Source organism: Papaver somniferum, chromosome 3, assembly GCF_003573695.1.
Source record: "Papaver somniferum cultivar HN1 chromosome 3, ASM357369v1, whole genome shotgun sequence".
NCBI lineage: Eukaryota > Viridiplantae > Streptophyta > Magnoliopsida > Ranunculales > Papaveraceae > Papaver > Papaver somniferum.
Window position 1 is genome coordinate 6,779,025 of NC_039360.1, and position 10,541 is coordinate 6,789,565.

Sequence of the window (10,541 nt, forward strand, 5' to 3'; positions counted from 1 at the left end):
CCATGTCGACATCAGCAGCAAAACTTTTGCAGGCATCAGCTATTGGACGATAACCGTGCACCGACAAAGGTTACCTGAAACAGCCTCTCAGCTTCTGACTCTGTGAGCTTGGAAAATCCAGGACGCAGATTTTGCGTTTGTGTTTTTTCAGCGTTAACAAGAGCTGAGAAGAGAGACATACACATGCCTGGAGTACAAAACCCACACTGAGAAGCATGGAAACCAGACATTCTTTTGTGGATGGTGTGGAACCCATCTGTAATGCTTCCGAGGCCTTTGTAATTGAACACCCATTTACACTGGAAAGAAGTGTCAAGCATGAACTCACTGTAAAATCCGCAACCTTTTCGCGTACAGGATCATACTTGACAAAAGAACAACGCAAGCTCCGCACCCACTGCAATGGAAACAAATCGGATTACATAGAGGCTTACTATATCATTTTCTATAGGAAACTGAAAAGTTATTTCATTTGACCCCTGGAAGATATTAACAACAGTTATCAATTTGGACACTTAAAACAGTTGGATTTATTTAAAAACAAGATTCAATTAAACAGTTGGGATTTCTTAATCATCATTATTATAATTATTATCAGACAATCTTAATCATCTAAAGAAAACTATTACCAGGGAATCTTAATCAATTTACAGAACTACACAAATTTAATTCAACAAAAATTTGGAAGTTGGGATATACTGACCCTCTCCGCAGCTAAGCATAGTTCCAGTGAAACGAGTCTGTGTACGAATGAATTCAAGTAGAGTAGTGGAATGATCATTGATATGCAATAACTCAACTCTCTCACCATTAATGGCGAAAACCAATTTAAAATTATCTTCAGCCATTTCTGAATCTGATCACTATTATACTGATGAAATCAATTGAACCAACGAACTTAAGACAAGAATTGAGAAGATCCCCCCACCACCGTAAGTCGACTCAAATTCTTCTTTTATCAACTGTTCTTGAGGTTGATGGCTTCTCCCGGGTGAAAGAAGAGAACTACTACTGTAGTTTTTTTAAGAGTAATTTTGTTAAGAGCCCCATATACAGCTTCTTTATTATTTGTTGCAGGGTTTAAGCCTGGAATTGACTGTGCCATTTTCACTCGAGGTTTTTCTGGTGGAGGAGAATTGTTGGGTTTTAAGGATTTCGGTAGAGAATCGGTACTATCAACAGAGGGATCCGGTTATTTTATACCCGAAAAAAACAGTAACTTTAAGTCAAGGTTTTTGGTGGAGAAGAAGAAGACTACTTTACAGTGGTGCCTAGACGTACGGCAGTTTTGGACAGCATTAAAACCGTCGTCCGGTGGTATTTTGCGGGGGCCTGCTTTGTGAGCACGGTGATTCTACACGAACCGCGCCAAAAAACCACACAAAAATGGCCCCTCACTTGGAGGCAGGTCCCGCATCCCTTAGTAGTTTGCAGGGTGCATTTTTGGGCCCACCGTGGGAGGATATACGAGGACACGGTTTTCACACGGTTCATTAAAAAAAATTGGGTTTTAAATTATCTGGCATTTTTAGGGGTCACTGAAAAGTATTTAGGGGCCAACAATAAGATAAAAAAGGTCACCCAAACGTAAAATGTAGTCAGTCCTTATCGCGAGTTTTCGTAATGGCGGAATTATCCTTTAACATTCGAACGCTAAAGTACCATTTTTATCATCCGAATGCATTCGGGAGCCAAAAAAAATTCATATACTTCCGATTATGGTCGGCGCAGTATTAGAATGTATTTTGTCATTTTTTTTCATTTCTTTTCATTTTTGAGTAATAAGAGTGAGAGAGAAGAAGGTGGAGGAAAAAAGTGAAAACCCAATTTTTGATTACAAAGATGGATGGATATGAAGAAGAAGGTGAGAATCATCGGGAAGAACATAATGTTGAAGGTTCACGTCCGTTTAGAGATGACGATTTGGGGTATATGAAGAACGATCCAAACTTTTGCGGAGAGGAAACCCTAGACGACGCTTTCATGGAAGAAAATGGAGAATCACCCGACACCCACTTTGTATGTGTTTGTATACGTTTCGAAACAAAAAAGAAAACAATTTTCGCATGCATTGAATGGCCTGATCTACCCAGATTCGGGAGCTAATGTCTATAAATATCTCCTGAATGTATCTTCATGTGTAAAATTTATGTTCATTCGGTAGTTTTGTTGATTACATTGGCTTCCGAATATAAAAAAAAAACCCAAATTGGTTTTACACAATTTGGGGCCATTCGGTAGTTATGTAGAGTATAATTTCTTCTGAATGGCCCCGAAAACGAATTCCTCCAAAATTTCAAAACTCATTATTTTCTTCTTTCACATTCGGTAATTTTGCATATTAAAATATCTACCGAATATATCCTTGGACCCAAAATAGAATTTCATCATCTATGAAAATCGGAGGTACGTTAATTATGTTAAATTCCGAATCCATATATTCGGAACAAATTTATATAATTTAGCTTCCTATTATGTTAAATTTTGTACTCAGTGACCTGTGTAAATTCATTCGACTTAATCGGTTGTTTAATGGAAACAACTATCTCCTGAATGTTGTATATTCGGAAGTTAGGTGTAGTTATTATATTCTGATTGTTGTAAAATTAGTTGTTGCTTTTATTTGCAGGTCGTTGTAGAGGTTGTCGATGATTTCTATTTGAGGAGAGATACTTCCCTATACTACGCAAACGATTTGGTATACTCATTACTACTTTTTTTTTCCTTTTTTGTATTTTAAATCCTTATGCTTATTAGATATTGTTTTGTTTTATGCACGTTTAGACATTTGGAAGTAAGAAGGAGGCAAAGGAATGGCTTGTCAAGGCTAGCAATCATGTGAGTGACACTCGATTTGAAATGATTTGTGAGCAGGACGGGACGCGAAAGAGTCACGAGGGAAAGAATAGTAAGTACGTCCGGAAGACGAATAGGAAATACCGAAGCAATACAAAGAAGATAGGATGCCTATTTAAGATTGTCTTCTATAAGCCCGATGAAAGGGTAAAGAGTATAAAATGTTTAAAGTTGATAATGGTTGTCACAACCATGATGATTCGGACACTCTAATTGGACATGTAATGGTTGCCAAGTTAAAACCACATCAAATGGAGACGGTGAGGTCTATGCAGATTCAAAACGCGAGTGCGATCTTAAGTAAAATAAAGACGGACGACCCCGACAACTTGTCTACTTTGTTTACAATTAAGTCGGCCCTAGCTACGATCAAAAGGACGGAATGGGATGGCAGAACGGTCATGCAACAATCGGAGTGGTTTGTTTTTCATCAATTCAATCTGAAATCTCACGGTTTCTTTTTGGATTATTTCGGAACGTTGACTTGAACTCATTTCTGTTTTCGGAACGTTGACCTTAGAAACTGCGTCTTGACCAACAATGTGTGGCAGGGGCTTGGGTTGTTAACTCTATGTACTTCACAATTGACTGCATGTTCTGATAATGCCATGGAAGACAACCTTTTGCGCTCTCCTCCATCCACGTTCCAAGTGATCTTCTTTTTCTCTTCATTGTATCTAATTGGAATTGGGAGTGCTGGATACAAGACCTGCCTACCGGCTTTCGGTGCAGACCAATTTGACAAACTAAATTCTAATGAATCCAAGTCCAACAGTTCATTCTTTAATTGGTGGATGTTCGGACAATCTGTTGGATCATACACTTCTCACTTGATTTTAAACTATATCCAAGATAATTTGGGTTGGGGTCTTGCATCTGGAATTTCATCCATTCTAATGGTTATTGCCCTACTTGTTATCATGTCTGGAATAAAATCCTACCGCTACACTCTGAAAAAAGATGCAGATAAAGTGCAGGGATCAAGGAAAGCCGGGACATCGTCTAGTATTACTAAGGTTGAAGATGTAAAGGCTGTACTGCGGTTGGTTCTTGTATGGATTATATGTTTGATGTACACAGTAGTGCAAGCTCAAGTGCACACCTTCTTTATTAAGCAAGGGAGCACTATGGACAGATCGATAGGACCAGACTTTCATATACCCTCAGCTTCAACTCAGATCCTTTTCAGTACATCCATCATGTTGTTTTCGGCATCTTACGACCGTATCTTCGTTCCAGTTACTCAAACTGGAAATTCTAACGGTATAGCTACACTTGAGAGAATTGGGGTTGACATATTTATTTCTACCATAACAATGGTTGTAGCAGGTATAGTGGAGGATAGGAGGCTTAGAATTGCTCAAGAGTTTGGATTAATTGATGATCCAAAAGCAACAGTTCCTATGGTTGTGTGGTGGCTGATTCCGCAATATGTCTTGCCAGGTCTTGCTCTTGTATTCACCGCTGTTGGTTTACAAAAAATTTTCTACGATCAAGTTCCCAATGGGATAAGGAGTGTAGGTCTGTCCCTGTACTCCACCATGTTTGGCTTAGGAGATTTCCTTAGTGTCTTCCTTATATCAGGCATTCAGAAGGTAACTAGTGCAGGTGGTCAGCACGGATGGATAGCAACCAACATCAATCAGGCGCATTTAGATTACTTTTACTGGTTTCTAGCTGGACTTAGTGTAATACAACTGGTTGCATTCTTATGTTTCTCAAAGTCCTATGTATATAAGCAAGGTGCTCCAATTAACCATCAGTAACTAAGATTACACTATGAATGTGCAGAGTTGATGTGTGACCAGTATTCCTTTACAAGCTCTCCAAACAACGATCCATCTTCGTTCATCAGTTTCGTTGGTTCATCGTATTCCACTATCTTACCTGCAAAGAGAGCACACTTTTGTTACATAATGAATTCCAAACTTTAGTTTTTTTGTCTGCCAAGATATGTATAAAACTCACCGTCACCGATTGCAAGCACCATTGTACTGTCCATCACGGTTGGTATCCTATGAGCTACTGTGATGACTGTGCAACTCTCGAACTCAGTACGGATGGTTCTCTGAAGTATAGAATCTGTTGCATTGTCAATTGAAGCAGTAGCTTCATCAAGCACCAGTATCTGACTTCTCTTCAAAAGAGCTCGACCCAAGCAAAATAGTTGCCGCTGTCCCATGCTCCAGTTTCCACCATCTTGTTCAACTGCACAATATATTACAAGTTACATATAAGAGAAAGGATCAGAAAAAAGAGAGAGCTGATGATGGTGGTACTGGCAATCGCGTACCTAGACTACATAAACCCTCTTTTTTCTCTTGTACTGTGTCTCGAAGTTGACATTTATCGAGAACCTTAACACATTTATGAATTATCAGTAGAATAGCGGCGTAGCTGAACCATAAACGTGCAATTCTTCCAGGTACTAACAAAAAAGCATGCAGAGATAACAGAAAACGTACCTCCCAAATTTCATGGTCACTATGTTGAGACAGTGGATCCAAATTGTATCTCACAGTTCCTTTAAAGAGAGTAGGATCTTGAGGTATAATCCCCAACCGTGTTCTTAAATCATGCAATCCAATGGTTGAGATGTCAATGTCGTCTATGACAATTTTCCCTGCGAATGGTTCTACTATACGAAACAAAGCACTTATCAGAGTTGTTTTCCCGCTGCCAGTTCTGCCAACAATTCCAATCTTGTGTCCTCCTTCAAATGTGCAAGTAATCCCTTGAAGAACAAGAGGAGTATCGACCCTATAACGTATCTGCTTGGATCATCAAATATCTTGGTATATTAATTTTCCTCAAACAAGACTTGCAAGGTTGGTTATTTACTAACTTCGCATATTTTTACCTTTAAATCGTGGAACTCAACTCTACCCACAGCAGGCCAGCTTGGTGCTGGCCGATTTCCTTCTATGACTTCTGGAGCTTCACTAAGAATGTTCATGTACTGGCTTAGCCTTTCCACTGAAATGATATTATTTGCTAATGCACACTGGTTTTGAGTTGAGAACACAAGAGACATGTTCAACGAGAGACCATATGACAATGCCATCCCGATGAACCCTGTCATACCATAAGACCCGTAATTATGAAGTCCATCAGTCAATCCAAAGGAACAGGATTAGAAGAGTTTCATTCTATGCATACCTGAACTAAAAGTTCCCTGAGGAAGCAAAACCATTAGTAGCGCCGACGAACAAAGAACAATGACTGATAGTGTTTCCAAACGTTGGATGAACCACTCATTTGCGGAATAAATGTAAAAAGAAGGACTAGCATTTTTGTCAATGAGCTCAAGATTCCGAAGAAAGAATCTTTCTTCATTTTGAAAAGCTCTAATTGTCATTGCTCCTGCTATGGACTCCCCAAGATGATTTGCTATCATAGACTTGGTTGTTCCATTAATTCGCATGAACTCTTTTGCAGAAGCCGAATAGTATCCCTGTTGAGAAAAAAAATACATTTTCAACTCATCGATTTATTCCTTACATGATTGATTAGGAAGAGAAAAACTTTGTATTTTACCTGTAAGTATATCACCGAGAATGCCATTGGTATGCAAACAAACACGACTTGCCAGGTAATCACAGTCAGTACTCCAAGAGTGATATAAAAATTAGCTGTAACCACGATAACATGTATGAAAATGAATCCGAGATCAAGGTCTACAGTACTTAGATCAGAGGAGACCTATAGAAGAAATGTCAATGAGCCTCGGTTAATTCTCAAACAATATCTACAATCCATTTACTGCAATAATAAGAAGTACGTGCACTTACCCGGCTTAGTAATCTTCCCAGAGGAGTCGACTCATAAAAAGAAATTGGTGCACGGAAAAGAGAGTCCAGTAATTTAGAGAATAAGGACTTCGATGAATGCATACTCAAAGCAACCGCAGAGAAACATCTAACAAGTAAAAAGAATATTGAGATGCATCCAATTGCAAAGTACACTACTACTAGTCGCAGTTTGCTGACATGAGAGTTCTGGAGGTTAGAAGCCATCCAGTAGTTCTGTAGTATTTGGCATGCAAAAAAAAAGAACTGCGGAACAGTTGATGAACACAAGTAAAAGAAGCCTTTCTTTCCATTCAGATATTGTATGTACGGCTTCCAGCCCGTGTTTCCAGTTTCTCGTTCTTCTTTCCTAATCAACTGATGTCCTGCTGATTCTTTGGTCTCTTTGTCTCCATATATTTTACCGGCATCTCTTGCAGAGATTCCAATTCTTTGAGAGGAATCAACCTTAGTGAGCTTTTCATTTCCTGCTGTATCTTTATGTGCGTTGACAAGGTCATAAAATACTGAACTTGAAGCCAGTAGCGTATGATATGGAGATGCATGTTGGATTTCACCGTCTGACATTAGCTATCAAGCCAATGAGATGGTAGAGTTCATCAAACTTACAGCCATGTGGAGAAGCAAAACGTACAAATTCATGGTTGTTTTTTCTAGTATATACTAACAGGATGTTTGTTTTTTTGCCGAGTCAGATTGTTTTTTTAAGTTTGAGTTAGATCTGACTCGCGACCTGACTCAATCTTAACTCCTGATTCAGACCTATTTAAGTCAGTAAATAATTAGTCTCTGATTCATGGGATTAAGCCACTGACTGGCATATTTTTTAGTCAGTTAAGTCAGATCTAACTCAAAACACAAACACATGGAGTCATATCTACGAGTCAGATCCCAAAGAATAAACAAAAATGAAGTAAAAGTTCATAAAGTAGCTAGCAGTTTACTGGGGTTTTAATTGCAAACTGACCAGAACATAATCGACTGCGGGAAGAAAATCAACTTGGTGAGTTACAAGTAACACTGTCTTTCCTGAAAGAGCTCCCATTACGTATTCCTGCGGAAACCAAATTAACAATCATTTAAAGGATACAAATTCTGAGCAGAAAAATTTGCCGTAGAAAGAGAATTATAGTCTCACATTAAATAAGCTTGTAGCAGTATGAGCATCAACCGCGCTAAATGGGTCGTCCAGGAGATAAACATCAGCATCTTGATAGAGCGCACGAGCTAGTTGAATCCGTTGCTTCTGACCACCACTCAGATTAATTCCTCGTTCTCCTATTTCAGTGAGATCACCATATGGTAGCATTTCGAGATCCTTTAGCAGTGAACATCTCTCCAATACTTCTTGGTATCTTTTCTTATCCAAGCTGCACCCAAACAGAATATTTTCTTGTATACTTCCTGACTGTATCCATGCCGTTTGAGAAACATAGGCCATCTTTCCATTAACTTGAATCTGCAGATTGCATTCGGAAATCCAACATCTTATGTGTTGAACTTAAGAAATGAAAGAAATGGGGTTTGCGTGTAGCAAGAACTTACCGTTCCTTTTATGTTCGGTACCTCTCCAAGAATTGCAGCTAAAAGTGTTGATTTACCTGCACCAACCTCTCCACATATAGCCACTTTCTCACCGGGTTTAACCTCTAAATTTATGTTTCTCAGAGTGTATTTTACTACAAGACTCTCTTCCCATGAGAAATTACCCGTTTCGATAAATATGGAGTTCTTAAGTTGCTCTTCATCATTTCCCTTGTGCCTGACCTTGTCAGTCTCCAACTCCGGCGCTGCAAGAAATTTTTCGATCCGTTCAAATGAAACTTTTGCTTGAATTACAACTCCAATAAGATCAGGAAATAATCTAATAGGGTCTTGCACGATACGTAACGTTGCTATAAACGTGAACACGTTACTAGGATTCAAAGGAACCTTGAGAAAATAACAAGCCCAAAAGGTGGCAGCAGCCACCATGACAGGTGATACCCAGAAGAGGAAACCATTGAACGCTTTCTGATAATGCATAGGCGACAACCGTTTGTACTCATCATTTCTCAATTTCTCGATAACATTTTTGAAATGAATCTCCCAAGCATACAACTTCAAGATTTTCATGTTCACCAAAGCTTCAGATATCGCCTTTAGTCTTTTATCCTGTACCCCCATAAGATTTCTCTGATACTTGGTTTGAAGTTTAGCTACAGGAATGTTCACCAACACAGTAAGTAGTATGACAGCCAAAGCTGCAAGCGTCGCAAGACCAACAGCACGAACAAGAATCGCTAAGCCTAGACAAACTTGGAGGGCTAGTGTCCATATCTGATGAAACCAGTAAGAAAATTCTCCAATTCTATATGCATCAACCGTTACATAACTGATTATCTCGCTCGCTGAATTCGTTGTTTTAGCAGAACTAGAAAGTTTGAATTGCTTCTTGTAAATAGCTGCTGAGAGTAATGATCTTATCCTAATACCCGTAATTCTACTACGAAAATACCATTGCCGTTGGGACAACGATTCTAACAATTTAGAGAAGAACAATAGTCCAGCTAAAACATAACCTTCATGTTTAAAATCTTCTTTGCCTTCTGCAACTTTAATGAAAGCACTAAGAAACAATGGACCGGAAGATAGAATGATTATCTTGAGTAATGCGAATAAACCCGATACGACGATCTCTTTCCAGTAACAATGAACAATTGCCCACAAAATTAATTGTTGTTGTTGTTGCATGAATAACATGTAACAAGTGCTTGCTCTATCTGAATTTCTTAACATGGGTATATCATCATCTTCAAGATTTCTGTGTTTTCCTTTCTTTATCAATGGGTTTAACCACCAAAATGATAATCTACTGAATAACCCAGCTTTAACAAATGGTGTTTCAGTCCTAGAATCATTCATGATCTCATAAACGGAGGAAAGACAGAGCAAACAGACCAAATTACTCTCTTTACCTCCCTCGCTCTATAAAAATCATACAAATCCTCATATGGGCAACCAACTAAGTAAAGGTAAGAATGTAGAGTCTTACAAAAGGAATCATCAAAATATTAGATTTAAATTCTTTGTCGTTTGGTTCTGCGAGAAAATGGTACAAATCATTCATGTATGATAGTGTCCATGGACCCTCCTCATAAAAATAAGAAGACAAATCATAGATATTTTTTCCTTTTGGTGGCCATCCGGAGCCAACAAATGGTTGCAAGCATAGCTAGCTTTACCCCTTGTTATTATTACACTAAGGACAAGGAAGATACCACTTCATCCTTGATTGGCAAAAGAGAGCATGGGAAGAATCTCCTTTCACTATACCTATGTACAAGAAAGTATATATAGTTTACAGGAAAACATATAATATTTGGTTTTCCTTTTGCATGATTCAACATATCATGGGTGGCTAAAGGAATCATCTTTTCCCCAGCAAACATCATTTAGCCAAAAATGATAAATAATGAATGTTGCTCTAAAGATGTCTTGTTATATCGCCACCCTGTAGCCTTATCATTTTACCACAGTGACACCTGCACTATTATTATTATTATTATTGTATATATACTACCTGGCGTTTTTAGGGGCCACTTAAAAGGATTTAGGGGTCATCAATTTATACCCAGCCAAAGACTCTAGTTAAGGGGTATCCTATATGATATTGAAGTTACATAAATGCCTTTCTGGTAAAACTGTATAAAAACCAAATCAAAAACAATTCTACTCATTTCAACTCTTCTTCTTCCAGTTTCATATTATCTTCCGATTGTGGAAGAAAAAAAAAATTCCTCGTTCAACCGAAACATCGCCGCGAATCGTAAAATCAAAACATCGTCGATTCGATTATAAAACAATGGATAAGAGAAATGAAACCCACAGACCTAG

At 38.4% G+C, this 10,541-nt stretch overlaps 2 protein-coding genes across 3 annotated transcripts; one reads left to right on the forward strand and one right to left on the reverse strand.

Annotated features, from left to right (window-relative positions):
• Positions 1–1,842: 1,842 nt before the first annotated feature.
• Positions 1,843–4,622, forward strand: LOC113358964 (protein NRT1/ PTR FAMILY 5.10-like). The gene is made up of 3 exons (XM_026602672.1): positions 1,843–2,019; positions 2,630–2,698; positions 3,408–4,622. The coding sequence occupies exons 1-3, from the start codon at positions 1,843–1,845 to the stop codon at positions 4,620–4,622; spliced, it is 1,461 nt and encodes a 486-aa protein (XP_026458457.1).
• LOC113355239 (ABC transporter C family member 10-like) lies at positions 4,483–9,815 on the reverse strand. 2 transcript variants are annotated; one of them, XM_026598058.1, is made up of 11 exons: positions 8,211–9,797; positions 7,804–8,124; positions 7,633–7,719; positions 6,648–7,235; positions 6,394–6,558; positions 6,016–6,310; positions 5,717–5,931; positions 5,322–5,627; positions 5,150–5,213; positions 4,825–5,064; positions 4,483–4,743 (listed from the first exon to the last, which is right to left on the reverse strand). In XM_026598058.1, the coding sequence occupies exons 1-11, from the start codon at positions 9,567–9,569 to the stop codon at positions 4,634–4,636; spliced, it is 3,750 nt and encodes a 1,249-aa protein (XP_026453843.1). In that variant the 5' UTR covers positions 9,570–9,797; the 3' UTR covers positions 4,483–4,633. The 2 variants fall into 2 exon arrangements, with proteins under 2 accessions (XP_026453843.1, XP_026453844.1); XM_026598059.1 differs by lacking the exons at positions 4,483–4,743; positions 5,150–5,213 and having other exon boundaries at positions 4,857–5,064; positions 8,211–9,815.
• Positions 9,816–10,541: the final 726 nt, after the last annotated feature.

Bases quoted from the DNA above. Each gene is read 5' to 3' on its own strand.
- LOC113355239 (XM_026598058.1), bottom strand. From the start codon at position 9,569: ATGAATGATTCTAGGACTGAAACACCATTTGTTAAAGCTGGGTTATTC. The intron at 6,559-6,647 runs GTAAGTGCACGT...TTTCTTCTATAG, and splicing joins TGGGAAGATTACTAAGCCGG to GTCTCCTCTGATCTAAGTAC. The intron at 6,311-6,393 runs GTAAAATACAAA...TTTTCTCAACAG, and splicing joins TCTCGGTGATATACTTACAG to GGATACTATTCGGCTTCTGC.
- LOC113358964 (XM_026602672.1), top strand. From the start codon at position 1,843: ATGGATGGATATGAAGAAGAAGGTGAGAATCATCGGGAAGAACATAAT. The intron at 2,020-2,629 runs GTATGTGTTTGT...TTTTATTTGCAG, and splicing joins AATCACCCGACACCCACTTT to GTCGTTGTAGAGGTTGTCGA. The intron at 2,699-3,407 runs GTATACTCATTA...AATGTGTGGCAG, and splicing joins TATACTACGCAAACGATTTG to GGGCTTGGGTTGTTAACTCT.